Below are 16,381 nucleotides of genomic sequence, written 5' to 3'. Positions count from 1 at the left end.
CCCTGTAAATCTAAAAATTTTCACCCCCCCACCCACCACACCCCTCTTCCACAACAAAATGGGAATGTTCGGGAATAGCCAATTTGTTTAGCTGCCCTAAACTGTTCCCCCTTTTTGTGTGACCAAGTTTGTACCCTGATATTTAGTCTGGTTCATATTACGCGTATTTAGTATATATTTTTCGAATCAAAACTTTGCGAGTTTGACCAAAGTCAAAAAATTTTGCCGCTGTCAAGTAATAATAAAGTAATTTTTTTTATGACACGTAACAGATTTAAAATAATCGATGTTATATGTTTTGATATTTAGAAAAATTTTTAAAAGCTATGCAAATCTATCAAAAAGGTTAATTTTTCCGTAATTTTACAAAAATCCATTTTTCAAAGCAATCGTACACTTCGCATTTCGTCAACATGTTGCTTTACCTTTCGCCAAAACCTTTAAGGGATCAAAAGTTTCGCCCTTTAATGGCTATTTTTGAGTAGAATTTTTCCGATGAAAAAACCGTATTTTTTCAAAATTTACTACGAGCGCCTTTAGAACAATTTTATCTCATGATCATTTTTTGTGTTTATGAAACCCTCGAAACATATCCAAAAATTAAAATTGTTTTCCCCTGCGCTGATCTTTTTTCGGTGATAAGTGCACGGAAAATGTCAAAAAAATGTAAAAATCTGTGTTGAGGCATAAAAATAGCCATGTTCATGATTTTTTTGGGAAAAATGTTGCATTTTTTCTTTTTAAATGCAGATTAATCCTTTCTTTTTCAAATAATTCATATCGTTGAGATGTGTTTTAATTTCCTTTTCCAAAATTTGGGGGCTAAAATGGCCTTATCTTACTGGCCCTTTTCGAAAATCAGCAAAAGAAATACGTCAGTTTTTAAATATAGATATGTTTTCCCCCATTGTTTTAATTTTAATTTTTTCAGATATTTTTAGCTGTTCATTTCGTTGTCAGATATGTGTGTTTTTTTAAAATTGAATAAAAAATTTTTTTGAAGGTATTTTGTTTCTTTAAAATTTTTCAAATGAATCATGAATATATGGAAAAACACGTTTTGTTTTTAAAATTCTTATTTTTATCAAATTCGTTGAAGTGTTTTAAATTCTGGAATTTTTTTACTAAGTTTCCCAATGATTGAGAAATAAAGGAATGAATCAATAAAGCCCCAAGTCAGAAATATAAATCCCCATTTTTTCCCATATTTTTGGATACTTAATCTTTTTTTTAAAATTTTCTTTTTTGTTGATAATAAAATGCCCGTCATAACCTCTTAGATTTAAAAAATAACAGGAATTTTGTGTGTTGTCTAAAAATTAATATTACTTCTGAGGAGATTCCCTCTGAATTTTCCTGTTATATGCAATGACCGTACTGGCACCCCCTTCTATTATTCTTTTTCAATTTTGAAAAACTTTTGTTTTTTAATTCATTTTTCATCCTTTTAGACATTTTTACTTCTTTTTAAAAGTTCTTTAAATTTTTCTTTAAAATTTCCTCTTCCTCAAGTTTTTTTCTATAAATTATAAACGCTTAGGACCTTTAATCTGGGTTGTTTAGTTAAATGTTATCATAACAAAAAAACAATTTTTAAACCGTAACCAAAATCTATATGATTTTATATGGTTCAGTAAATGAAGATTCATTTGATGGTAAAGCGAAAAAAACTTTTTTAGTTTTATTAAAAAAAATGCTAAATTCAAAAGGTACTGCTAAACCTTTATGATAATTTTTAAAATTGTACTTTTTTCCCCTCTTTGGTTTTTACCCCTTGAGTACCTTTAAATTTGCTAAAGTTTGGAATATTTTCATTTAATTTTTTTTCTTGAAAAAAATGTTGAAGCAACTTTTAAGAAGTGTTTTTTTTTTGCATGTTTTGTTTTGTTAAAAACTTAATCTTTTAAAATTTTTTACCAAAAAAATTTTGGATACAGTGGCTTTGTTCCCTTTACAGTCTTTCATCAGTTTTTTATCGTTTTTATCATTAGTAATTAGAAAATGTCACAGTGTTCTTGTTTGATATTTTGTAGAAACTGGTAAATACCGTGGGTTTTTCAAAACCCAAAAAATTTTAAATTGATTTTTCTTTTAAAAAACTTCTTTTTTGGTTTTTTGATTTTGTAACGGAAATTTAAATTCCAGTATAATAAAGATGTTTTATGTTTTTTATTTTTTGAAACTCATGGGGTTTTTCTTTAACGGAATTTGAAACCCAAAAATGGCACCTCTAAAACTTCTTTATCATCTTCTTTTTTTTATTAACCCTTTTCATTGGATTTTTTTAAGGTTTTTAATTCAAAATAACTTAAAGCAGCCAAGGGGGACTATACTTATATTATTTATTAATGGCCAATGACTTATTCTCCAGCCGCTTTTTTTTCAGAAATCCAAATTACCATTCTTTTTTATTTTTTCTCAAAGTTTGATGTAAAGTTTTTTTTATTTCTTTTGTGTTAAAAATTTTCTAAAGCCTTTGATTGAAAATAAGCTGATTTTTTATTGTATCAGTTTTACCCATTTTTACAAAAGTTATTTTTAAAACAACGTTTATTTTTACCTTTTAAAGTTTTAAGTTCAGATTTAAGTATTTCTAAGAGTGTTTTAGTTAAATATAATTGTTCTTTGACTTGTCATATGTAATTTTAATTTTCAAATTTTTATAATTGTTTTGTAGTCTCTCGTTTCATCTATAATTGTATTTAGAAAAAAAAATTTCTTTAAAAGCAAAAAAGGATTAAAAAAAAATTAAAAAAAAATAATTTAAAAAAAATAATAAAATTAATAAATTTTTAAAATTTTTTTAAAGAAGAATTTAAATATTTAAAACTTTATTTTTTTCCATTAGTTTTGTATTCCACATTTTACTCGGTTTTCTCCTTTTGCGCAATTGTTTTTAAACCCGAATTAAAATCCCAAGGTTTTTAGACGTGATAATTCTTTTATATTTTTTTTCTTTTTTAGTATCACAGCGGTTACAAAAATTTTTTTAGGGTTGTTTCTAATATTTTTGGGTTGGGCAATCAATAATTTTTCAGCATTTTCTTTTCGTTAATGGGAAACCACAGTTCATTCAAAAATTTTTTTTTAAAGAAAAGGGGTTTCTATAACATTTTGAAATTTATAAAGACATGGTTTTTATATTCATCGCTAACTATTTGTCAAGTTTTGATTTAAATAACTTTCTTCTTTTAAGAACTTTCTTATTGTTTTTTGTCTGGATTCTTATTTTCTAAAGGCTAAAAATTTTTGGGCATAATCTTCTATCTCCCTTTCTATTAAACATCTATATTAATATATTATAGAAAAAAATTTTTAAAAAAAACACTCAAAAGAAATTTTTTGATTTGAGAAATTTTTTATATTATCTTATCTTTTAAATAAGATTTAAAGTCATTTTTTCTAAATTGTTATAAAACTGTTAAAATTTAAATTCCTTCTTGAGACATTCTGTTTAACCATTTCATTTTTTTTGTGTGTTTTTCTAAATATCAAAACCCAACTCTGTTTTCTTCCGTTCGTTTCTTTTTTGGAGTTTTTTTAAAGAATATTTCTGGGTCGGTTTTAACATAAACAAACCCTCATGGGTTTTTTCCGTAGGTTTTTTAATATGATCAGTTAAGAAAAATTGTTAGCCCACTGGGGGGTTTTTTAAAAACACCGTTGTCTGATGTTGTTTTGAAAAAAACGTTATGTTAGTTAAAAAACACGTTAAAGAACAGAAAACCCCAATCAAACTGTTTATGACTGTTTAAAGTTTTTAGCTGAAAAGGAAATAAATATTTGGAAGGTTTTTGGCAGAAATTTCAAAAAGATTATATGAATTTATAATTTGCGAAGCTGGAACTTCGGTTGCACGGGATCCTAACATTTTGCATTGTGAATTGGTTCTGGAATTTTATTAATATTAGGAATATTCTTTATAATATCTAAAAAAAGTACTTTTTCCTGATGCAAATTTTTCCTTCAATGTTAATTTTCCATTTTATAAAATCTTTAGAAAAAACTTTTAAAAAATCTTTAAATAATTTTAAACAATTTCTTCTTTTTTACTTTTATTCCGTTAAGTTTAAATTCCTTATATGCTTTCAAGAGGGTTTAATAATTTTTTTTTTTTGCATTTTTAATGTATTGTAAAAATATCCCGAAAACTTTTTTTGGATCTTTTTATTTACTTTTCAATTCCGTGCTTCTTTTTAAAATTGTTTTATTTTGTGATGATTGCTTTTAAATAAATTTTTGTCGTCAAGTTTTGTTGTTAGTAAAATGGTAATTATGATGGAACGCGCCAGCAATGCTACAATATAGGAAAAGCTGGAAAAGGCTATGCAGCTGAACCCCAAAGACACCTGCTGTAAATATAATCCAGTACTTACTCTCCCCAAAAATTTTTAAAATTTTTTTGTAAGAGGCTAGTTTTGTTAAATGAATAATTAATTTATCTATTGTTTCTATTCCATTATTATTAGAAATTAGATTTTTTTACTCATTTATTAAATTAAACTTTTATTTTCTAATTAAATTTTTTCCCAATTTACTAAAAGGTACCCCAAATATTTAATTTTTTTATTGTAACCTTTCCATTTTCTAAAACTTGTTTTTTTTTATAGTCTCGTTAATACTTTTTATTTCTAAAACTTCTTGTGTAGTAGGTTTAAAAAGTTCTTGTTCATAAAAAGAACCTTTAACTATTTCACATTTAAATCTTAATAAGTATGTTTGGGATTTGTATTATTAATTTTTTAAATTATAATATTTTTCCCCTGTCCAGTTTGTTGTATTCCTTTTCGAAAGTCTTTTAAATTTGCTTTAAACGAACTCGATCACCAATTTTAAATTTTGCTTTCTTTTGGTGTTTTAAATCACCGTATAAATTAAAGTAAACCGTCCTTTATTTAGTTTTTCTAGTTCGGTTTGGTGTCATTTTTTTTACTAGAAGTTTTGTTTTGTTATTTATCAACCTATCCTGCAAAATTTTTAAAAAGATAAGTATTATTTTTCTGTTTAATATTTCCCCCATTTTCTTTTTAACTTTATTAAATCTTTCAATAATACAGCCTTTCCCTTTATTAAAAGTATGGACATGTTAAATTTTTTTTTTTTTCAAAATGGTTCAAAATTTTTATTAAAAAATTCTTTTCCCTTATCCACCCTAAATTTCTGGTTATCGTCCCTTTTAAAAATTTTTTCAAATGCTTCAGTAACGGATTCTCCAGTTTTTTTCTTTAAAGGAATAACCAAACATATTTTTCTAAATTTATCAATAACGGTTAACAAGTACTTTCCCTTTATTTTATTTTGAAAAAGGGGGTTTCATTCAAATAAATCAGTGACCAGATCATAATATCATTTAAATTCGGGCTTCGTTCCCAAATTTCCCTTTTTGTTGGTTTTGTAATTTTTTTGAATTCATACTCCAGTGATTTGGGGGTTTTACTCTACCCCCCTTTTCCCCTTTTTTGGGCTTCGTTTTTTTCCCCCCCCAAGTTTTTATTTGTTTTGATAGCTGTTTTACAACTAAATGTTTTGCTCTTTTTCCAAAAGTTTTTTTTTTGTTTTATTTAAAAATTTGGAAAGTTTTTTTTTTTTCCTGTCCCTTTTTTACACCACTGTATAAAAAAGTATGGTCCATACATACTGCTCCCGTTCGTTTACAGGGGTCGTTATCTAAAGGTTTTTTGGCCCCAATAGTTTTATCCCGGAAGGTTTTAAACCCTTTTTTTGGTAATAAAGGTAAAATTGCTTTTTTAATATCTAAAAACACCTGCTTTGTGTATTTTAAAAAATTTTTTTCTTTCATTTTTCCACAAGATGAACAAGTGCCATTTTCATTTTTCCGTTTTTTTTGAACATATGGGTTTATTTTCAGTAAAATTTTTTTTTTTTTTAAAACAAATTTTTTTATTTGTAAAACATCTTTTTCAAAAGTATTTAAAAAATTTTTTAAAGACTAAAAATGTAGTATTAATTCAAAATAAGTTTTAAAAACCCCTTTTTTTATCAATAAAAAAAATCTGCCAAAAAATTTGCCAAAGTTTGTCAAGTTGGCAGACCTGCCACTTTGTGTTCCCTTGCAGAAATTGGGAGAAATTTAAATAATATGTTTTATAAATTTAAGTACATTAAAAAAACTTTGCCAAAATTCTGCCAAAAAAATTTGCCAGTTGGGAGAATTTTCAATTGCTGCCATTGGAGAAAAAGGCAGGCTTTTGATTGGTTGAATTTTGTGTTTTCCCCGTTCTGCCAAAAGTTGCCCAAATTTGGAGACAGCCCCTTGCTGTTTTGTGGCAGGTTTTGGCAAATATTTGGTGGAAATGTTTAAATATTTTTACTATGGTTTTATAAAGTACTAGGAAATTTTTTTTAAATTTGTTGAAAAATTTGGGTTGCATTGATCGGTTTTTTTGGGCAAGGGTTAAATTAAATTTTGGGTCAAAAATTTTTGCCCAAAAACCCTATTTTTATATACTATACTACAAGAGGGGGGAAAAAATTAAAATTTTGAAATATGACACTAAAATAATATAAGATAAAAACAATAAAATAAAATTTAAAAAAAAAAAAGATCTATTTATTAAATGATTTTGAAAACGTGTGAAAGTGCGTGGAAATCAGTCACCTTACCTTACGCCCCGGTCACGATTAACTTTTCAGCTACTTTAGTAAAGTAGATTTCTTTCAGGATACTAAAATTTTGGGAAATTAAAGAAAAAAGCCCGAAAAATATTTGGCGTGACTAAAAGAGGCCAGGTCAATATTACGGCAATATTTTCGATTTATAAATGCGTTTTCTTTTGAACATTCGGGTTTTTAAAATACATTGGTTATGTTTCAAATATTTTTTTATTTAAAAATTTTTGTATAAAGAAGATCATGTTTGGTGTTAATTTTCTGTGCATGTGTACCGGATGCCGACCACGAAGACACGAAAGGATGACAAAAAGCTGATATGTCGCATTGTTTGTGTCGCCGTGTGCTCGATCGAAGACATGAGGGCATTAAAGGATGATATTCTGCCGATTTGACGTATCATCTAGTTCTCGTTTGCTCGGGTCAAAGACACAATGACACGACAAATAAAGCATAACGACACAAATCAGTGAGTTTTCGTCCTTTTTGGTTTTTGTTTCGTCGGCTAGAAGACACGAAATTACAAAATGGCAGATTTCAGCCACCATATGTGTTACATACTTTTGAAATTGTCGCATAAGCTAAGTTTATGACTGTCCGTTAAAATGCACGAAATTTATATTTTCATAATGCAAAGGAGCATGACTGATCGAGCGTATTGTTCCTTAAAGCATATGACCCGTAATTTGCTATTTAGCTATTAATGTAGATTTAATGATATTATTGTAATGCAAATTATACACTAATATTCAATTTCTAGAATGACGTGCTATAAAGCGTTCCAACTTTTGAACAATTTACATGTTTTAACACCATCCCCTCCTCAATCCCCTCCAATCTGATACCGATATAGATAGGAGCAATCGGACAAATTCCTTTATCCCTTTCCCTTCGACATTTTCAACTTGAAATATAAAGAAACATAGCAGATTATACAAGGTTGGTGTGCTTAAAGGCGATATAGGCATGCGAGGAGAGATATTTTGAAAACAAGCTTAAAACAATTTATGATGTACAGCGTCGTTTAAAGTTCATATAAATTTTGGAAACGTCAACGTTGTCTGATGACGTAAGCATCGTTTCCATCCAAACATTTGGTCAGAGACCACTAATTCAAGAAAGTACAGGGACCTTACTTGGGATAATCTATATGCATACCTGGGAATAAGGTATTGTTTAGTTCATTCTGATTGGTCAGTAATGTAAGCAAACCAAAGAAGTGGTCTGTTAGTGCGTTTAGAGTATTTTACTGTACGTTTTGACAATACATGCTACATCTCATCTGTATTGAAACTTGTTTCATGAAATGGTTTTCTGTGTGATATAAATGGGTCATATCATGTGAAAAAATTTCAAATAAAGTATCATTATTCAGATATCTTTTCCATTATTTTGATGTAACTAACAGTTCTTGAACAAAATGTGACTATTTATACATGTTTCAAGTTATGGAAGGCCGTACATGTCATAATGTTATAATGGGAGTCCATGGGAGAAATTATTTGTGGCCTCTAAGCATTGTAACAAATTCATGCATTCTAGAGCCGTAGTTTCTTGTCAGTCTTATTCAACTACGGTTGAAGAGAAAGCTGGCCAAATTATGTTAATTTACCATGCTCTATATTAGTTTTGGCACTACATTTAGTAGCATATTCAATAATAACCTGTTATTTAGTAAGTTTATCGACATGACTTTGCTTAGTGTGTATTCACTTGCAACAGGAAGCAATCAAATGCCCTTAAGTTGCATGCTAACGTAGCAAATATTATTTATTTTGTAAATATGTATAAATTTGTAAACTCGTGCATGTAGTATGTTTCATGAAAGGACGGCCAAGCATTCATGAATATTCCAAAGTTGCACTTTACGTTCAGAATGTGTGCATAGTTGAGTGTGTGCGTGTGTACGTGCGTGCGTGCGTGTATAGTAATAAGATAAATAAATATAAGCGGATTAAACCGAAAGGAGCCTCAAACAAATATTATCTATTAGTAAGATATATCTATTATGTAACGATAAAATAGACTAACAGCAGGAAAGTTAAATGTATTTCGCTTCTATGACATGAAAAACATTAAAACATAACAAGAAATTTCGCAACAATTATACAGAATTGTTATACATAACAAAGAAAAAGTACATTTATAAAATACACTCGCCGAATATGTAGAAAGAACCGTAGGCATTAATTTCATGAGGATAAGTCTACTGTTACTGCTTTTTTTGGATTAATGTCACACCGTTACAAAGTTATATCGTGTGCTTTGTTTCAGTCTAAATGAAGGTTCCAGCTGCTCCACCAGGAATTATTATAGGCAGCAGCGGGTCTCTTACAAGCTAGCTGGATGGCTTCCTCACACGACTACCCAAACAGCGCTTAAACACACTGAGCTGTGGATCGAGTGATTCAAAGTATGTAATCTAAACTGTGCGGCAAAGACGTTTCATGATTTTGTCCGCCTTCATTATCATAATGACATAATGGCAGTGCTGACGTTAACACAGGCACAAATCAAATTGTTTAACGCAGTTAGCTCAAATATGTCATGAAGGAAAAAGAATTAAGTTTTGAACAGGATTGTAGACTTACCTGAGGTAAAAAAATAAGCAATATACTGTCTCTTGATAGCATTACGTAAGACAGGGTTTCCATAATTACAATCGACTAATTACGCATGCGCAATATGCGATTTCGGCATTCTCCGTTTTTCTACGCAAATTAATGTTTGCGTTCAACTAAATTTAATTCCGAAGAATGTTCAATTGCCTAACGAGAATACGTGAAGACGGTAAGTTGAACTTATTTAAACTCTAACCTTGGAGAACTGTACATAATTCGAGATGTTTACATACAGTGTAAAAACATGAGTAGATTTTTACGTGTGTTTACAGTTGGAACTACATGATGAAAAATACAAATATACTGATATAGCGTTCATGATTCTATATTTTTGTCTGATGGTCTTTCCTGAACGCTTTGTTTCCACTTTTTTTATTTTTATAACACGTACCATTGCTTCTTTTTATTTCGCGGAAAGACAGCAGACTGATGTGGGTTTTATTTTATGTGACAGTATTTAATTTGTATGTCGCTTTGATCAGAAAAATTTTCCCGAAAATTTTCCAACCCTTGTACCAAATTTTCATCTAAATAACATTACGGAGAAACTTATGAGTTACCTCTTGTTTATATCGAATACAGTAACTTCCTAGAAGACATGATCTTGGAATTGCTTGTTTGAAACCGGCAAAGGCATGAGGAATACCAAGCTTTATAATTGCCATATGAAATAAAATTGTGTAAATGTGATTACAACAACAACCGAATAAGGTATTATTGATAGATATCCTGTCTGTAAATTTGTTACAGCTGTTTCGTAAAACGAGGCAAAACAGTTCAGTTCAAACCTTTGATTAAAACAGAACATTTTCCGAACTTAAGTTAAATTCATTTCTTTAGATATTTACCGTTGACAATTTGTTTAGCGCTTAGTTTGTAAAATTGTCTTTATCTCATCCAGTTTATTTTCGATTTTAAGATACCGATTTGCAAAAATGTCGTGCGTTGTTTCAAGCCCAATCAATCTATTGTCTATCTTTTCCACATTATCTCCAATTCTATTAACTGTCTCGGACACTTCTATGATTCCAACATTGAATTCACCGACATGAGCTTTTTCAATGTTTGCCAGTCTCAACTGACGTATATATGTTTTAAGGTTATCCGTATATTTCCGCCGCAAAGCCTTGTCGTCTGCAGAATATTTTATGACGCGCCATAAGTTAATACAAGCTTTTATAACGTTCGCGGCCGCAGCCTTTCGTCGGTTTTCAATTTGAATTCTTGTAACCATGTTAAACACGTAGCGTTCCGACCTCGTCTGCTCAAGATTTCGCGCCAAAACAGCAACCAGAAGAGCCGTTGTTCCGACTCCCATAACACCTGTGCAAATCGATATGTAGCGACCACAGTAGCTCTGTGGAATCTTGTCACCATACCCTACTGTGAGAAATGTGGTCGCGATCAGCCACAATACCTCCATATAAGTAGTAGGTCCGTCTGGACCCAGATAATAGTTCTCACATGTCCTCATCGCCCAGCTGTTCACAACTAGTGTCGTTAACATAACTGCAACGAGTAATCTGTTTGGATAATTAGTCATCGCTGCCTTGAAAACAAATACCGTATTTATCTTTATTTTGCTTAAAGCGCCAATACTTGTCGTTGATGTGTCTGTTAGCAGGCGGCTATGAACAACCGCGAACTTTGCAATTAGATAGAGTCTAGCCATCATCAAAATTGACAGCACAGCGTCTATGCTGACCTTTTTAGATTCCCCTTCCGGTGATGTATAGGTTAGTTTTAGATCTCCCGGAAATGGATGTACTGAGCAGACCAACAGTTCTGCACTTAAATAAAACCAAGTGGAGTCAACAATTACTGACTGCCAGTCTTTAACTCCTGCGTCAAGAGCTTTAATTTGTTGTTCCACATAATAATTTACGCAAATCCCTATTAACAACAGAACTGTTGATGCGCTGATCCCTATCTTGATTACAAAAGCAATCACATCCGTACTTTTAGTTCGGTGAAATAGAACTAACTCTGTTTCTATCATCATTAATATAATTCCGAACAAAGCCAAAGCACACACAATATCCACTACATATCTGCGCAAAACCATGAGCTCGTGTCTTTTTTCTAAACGCTTACCAAGCGTTCGTCCATTGCTGTTGCCATTGCCACGGCCGTTAGGTGGCGTCTTTGTACCGGAAATACCACCATACGATTTCATTGGTATTTCTAGCGTCGTTTCTTCGTCTTTAAATAAAGGAGCTGTAATACTGTCCGAACTATCTTCTCTATGGAGACTGAAACAATAAAGAAATCTGAACGTATCTCTTAAAATCATTAGAATAACAATAATCTCCAGTGGCGCTTAACGATCTAAAGAGATAGCCATCCTGATGTCGTATGTAATCAAGGTAAAGTTAAAAGCATTTCAATGGATAAGTAATTAAGCAAACATGTCATATTTGTGTTGCATTCAGTTGTTTGTTCGATTTTCAAGCACAGCTGTTGCACTGTTTATGTTCAGTATTTTAACCGTACCTGACAATGTAATGAAAGGTTGTCACGACTATTGGAAGAAACCCGGTTTGTGCTGCGAATTCGGACAAAATGGACAGTGCTCAATGTCTTTCTTTACAATATTTTTACTGTACTTCTTTAGTAAATGTAGAAAATAAGAAAAAGAGTTACTGTAGCAAATTCTTGTAAACGTGGTATATGTACATTTTATCTAAGCGTGTCCGTAAAATGTGAGAATGATTAAGAGGCCGGATTACATTTTTTACAACAGTCTTAGTTGTGTATGAATCAATATTCACAATAAGGGAAATGTGAGTCTAGAAATTCCCACCTTCGTCAGTAGTTGATTTACAACATAGAATAATGACAATAAATGAGAAATACAATGCACAACCACATAAATAGGTGCCTTTGTAGCTAGAAATATTCGAAAGGTGATAATCAAAATATTTTTAGAGGATGCAATATTTTGAGATTATTCTATAAACAAACATTATAAAAATAATTATTGAAATATTAATAACACAAGCTGTATATCAAATAACACGTTGAAGTGCGTAAAACAATATGGTCCCAGTACATGTTATACAAATGTATGTAAAAATGTGTAGATGTGTAGACAAAATAGACATATAAAATGGTATCGTGGCCAAGTGTTTAAGATAGCTAACTTCGAATCACGTTCCCTTCACTGATGTTGGTTCGAATTCCTCATGTGAGAAAGCAATCCAGCTGGCTCATGGAAGGTCGCAGGTTCTATCAAGGTGCATGTGATACAATAATGCTCGGAGGTGCACCTGGGGGTTCCTCCACCATGGAAAGTTGGAAGTTTGTTGTATCAGGGTAACGTTAAACCCAACAAATATGGTATAAAATATCAAAGATTACCATGTTGTCCAAGCAATGGCTTATTGCAAAGCTCAACCCGTCACTGATTACATTATTCGATGACATGGTAGGGTGCAGGATAAGCTCATATGCTATGATATGTGGTTTAAAGTTAACACTTTGTGTCTTAACAATATGCAACACTTTGTGTCTAAGCTATATGCAACACTGTGTCTGAGCTATATGCAACACTTTGTGTTTAAGCTATATGCAACATTTTGTGTCTTAGCTAAATGCAAGACTTTGTGTCTGAACTATATGCAACACTTTGTGTCTGAGCTATATGCAAGACTTTGCGTCTGGGCTATATGCAAGACTTTGTGTCTGAGCTATACGCAATACTTTGTGTCTGATTTATATGCAACACCTTGTGTCTAAGCTATATGCAGCTAAAGTGACAAATGTTTTAACGCGATAAGGTGTGTCAACAGGAAGTCAGGCCTGGCCGTATTTCTTAATTTTAAAGATCCCAGACATTGAAAATTCGACTGGAGTTTGAGTAACATTTGGCATTCGTCCAATGAGCTTTGTACGTTTGTCCTAAATCTGGTATAATTATGATAATAATATGTCACTAGTAAGTGACGAATTACACATTGTTAAAAATGTTTGTTCGTGCAATAAGTTCAGTAATTCCGCAAATTCGTGTAGAACGGCTGCTTAAATCACACCTTTTCACTGCTAGGGAATGAGAGGGTTTTCACACCCAATCACGGTGGCAAGCGAAAGTAGGGTTTTATTGGGCGGACAAGAGCAAATATGCGCCATTTTAGGGTAGCGGGCCACAAGTGACTGGCATTTCCCAATTTTTAGTAAACACTTACATCCGGGACTTTGAAAATCGGGCATAACACCACTATACTGTTTCCATCGTTTTTCCTGGTGGACAGGACCCATGCTCGCCCAGTGGTATATTTTTAAAAGAAAACCATTTATGTATTAAATGACAAGATAAACATTTAGTCTAATCTATCAGTATTCTCAACAACATATTTACTCCCGCAAAAAGCATGATAGTTATACAACAGAAGTTATCAAAACGTATTTACTGTAAAAACTAATGATGCAGCATTCTTGCCTAGAAGTTATGGGCAGGGTGCAGACGAATCACAAAATTGCATAAACAACATATTTTAATTACATTTAAATAAACTAGATGTGAAAGATGACGGTAAAATTGTCTGTAATTGTTTTTGCCCTGGAAGCAGCATTTCGAAAACAATTTTGACAGCCCGGAGTCGGCGAATATTTACTGAAATAAAATCATTATTTGGTCTGTTTGAAATAAACTGCATAAAAAGTTCATAATTTGTTTAACCTTTAGTTTTGCAACAGTTTTTAACCAGTGTTTTTGAAAATATTTATTCTAAGTCATGTTTCTTTTTGGCCACTTTCACTTTTGGTTTCACTTTCACTTTTATTTTCGACTGCCATCGACCTTGACCGGAACCGGAAACTCTTCAAAAGTGAGGACAGAAAGTGGGACACAAAGGGTACAAAAAATATACAACACATCTGATAAAAGTTGGCATCTTTATTACACAATCTGGCATCAATTTAAAAAGTGGGCGAGCATGTGCCTGGGCGAGCATAGGTCCAGTAACTCTATATCTTGTGCCTATAAACCTTACATGAATTCATAAAACCATACGTGAAGATTTCGCTAAAACGAAATATGATTCGATATAACGTATTAATACTTCGTTACAACGATAACAAGTCCAGATTTCTATAGAAATATATAACCGAAGTAAGATGACATTATTTTTGAAATTAAATGTCGTTCTTTCTATATTTGATTTCAATTTAATGAAAGAATGTATTAAATGTAGGCTTTTGTTGGATTTACTAATGTTTTGAATAAAACCTAGGAAAAGTATTTAATCCGAAGAGGATTTACAATTTGACCTGGGAGGGTCTTTTCGACTGTTTATCTAGATGTTGTAAAGATCCATAGTCTGACATTTATCCTGCCTCCATGAGTATTAACGGAAACAAATCACAAGTTTCGTAGCTAGCTACTGTAAAAATGTAAATTTAATGTTTATACCTGTAACCGAATGGTTTCTAGAAAATCATCCAAGAGTCGCTAATTCGATTCAGGCAGTTATCAGAAGTGCAAACTTGCTTAATATCCATCTAAACTAACTAAATAACACCCAGTTCTTAAAAACATAAATGCTTTCGTATTGCAAAAAGAAAGAAATTCTTGAAGTACTCGGACAACATCTATACAGTGTTTTCTCGATGTTTATATATACAAATTGATAATGGAAAGCTGTTCTTACAGCTAGAAGGAATGCATGTAAATATCATTGATCAGATATATTAAGAAACATCCACTGAACACATTATACTATATAGAGTTCTCTCTCAATACAGTGTACATACCTAAATCTTCTGAGTGTATCTGTAACTCTGTAAAACCCTCCGTAATAACTCATGTCTTGTTTGACTATTGACTCCGTTAAGAAGAAAACATATACATCTGAATTATTTGTTTTTAAAGTAATTACGAATCAACACTTTTGCTAAAATAGAAATTAAGCGCCATAACTTGGGGCTTTCTTTACAAAAAAACTCTAGCAAAACACTGGCAAAACATCTACGTGCATGTTAAACAATTCAATAGCCTGGTTTTCTTACAGCAGATGTCGCCACACTTGATTGTAATCTCTTGTTAATTCTACAGGTTATCAATAACTTATCTCTTAAACTATGGATCAAATGCGCCACGTGTTTTCCAATCATGTGACAAGCCTGACTGTCATTTAAATGTGCTGATAAAAGATGTTTTTAAAAATAACAACTATATCACGTGATAAAACATGTGATGGTAAAATGGCAACACGCTTGGCAATACCTACATAAATTAACATTTATGCCACAATCTTTAATGATCTGTTTATATCTTTTCTGTACGCGTTCTTTGAATTCTTTTACTGTATTGTAATATTTATAAATACATACATTGTAGTAGATTAAGTATTACAGTATCATTTAGTGTTTTTTCTCCTACTGCAGGCAACATATAAATATGTAATCTTTGTATAACAGAATTCAAAACTAAAATACAACTTGGTTGAAACTGAAGAAACATTGTGTAAGAGTTTGAATCAAATTAAAAGAAAAGTAGACCAGTAGTTAAAACGTATGCCCTTGCCCATTAATTTTGCAATGTATTCATGTCCATTCCGAAACAATTACTTCATCCTTTTTTCAGGTCTGTGTCACACCGGTGTCATGGATGTTCACCACTTAAGGCAATTTATCATACTAGGGTCAAATTATGTACTCTGAACTCTACATATAACGTTACTTGTCTTTAATCTATAGTAGTCAACTAGCCATTTTCGCTCTAAATAAAACCTTGGTATTTTTTGCTTTATTTTTGTTTGCTACTTAACTCATTAGCCGCTTCTCTTACACAGGGAGAATTTAAGTTAATTAAAATGAAAGTTATACAACTATGTAACGTGCAAATGAACATAAAATTTAACAGTCATTCTCTGTAATGACTTAACCAGCTATATAGGGGGTTTGGCAGGCATGACCTTCAATTTTCCTAAAAATTTGCATATTGTCATTATTTGATGCGTACTATATCAATCTACTTCTTTTTTAGAGATACGTGCTTCTGTTGCCATGGTAACCAACAGGTACATTCTATGCTAGGATTCCAGCATATTTTTGGCAAGAAATCCCACTTTTTAACCCTTGTTTATTTTTAGGAACAAACAGAAAAAAAATGAAAATGGGATTATTGTGTT

The 16,381-nt window shown here is 31.4% G+C and overlaps 1 protein-coding gene across 2 annotated transcripts; it reads right to left on the bottom strand.

The window, feature by feature from the left end:
* Positions 1–8,662: 8,662 nt before the first annotated feature.
* LOC123548622 (small conductance calcium-activated potassium channel protein 2-like) lies at positions 8,663–15,224 on the bottom strand. Of its 2 annotated transcripts, none has more exons than XM_045336055.2 (2): positions 15,003–15,224; positions 8,663–11,503 (listed from the first exon to the last, which is right to left on the bottom strand). In XM_045336055.2, exons 1-2 carry the CDS (start codon positions 15,053–15,055, stop codon positions 10,114–10,116), a joined length of 1,443 nt encoding a protein of 480 aa, XP_045191990.1. In that variant the 5' UTR covers positions 15,056–15,224; the 3' UTR covers positions 8,663–10,113. The 2 variants fall into 2 exon arrangements, with proteins under 2 accessions (XP_045191990.1, XP_045191991.1); XM_045336056.2 differs by lacking the exon at positions 15,003–15,224 and adding an exon at positions 14,662–14,859.
* Between the last annotated feature and the right edge of the window lie 1,157 nt (positions 15,225–16,381).

Source organism: Mercenaria mercenaria, chromosome 6 (genome assembly GCF_021730395.1).
Source record: "Mercenaria mercenaria strain notata chromosome 6, MADL_Memer_1, whole genome shotgun sequence".
Classification (NCBI taxonomy): Eukaryota; Metazoa; Mollusca; class Bivalvia; order Venerida; family Veneridae; genus Mercenaria; species Mercenaria mercenaria.
This window is presented reverse-complemented; position numbering and strand designations above follow the sequence as displayed.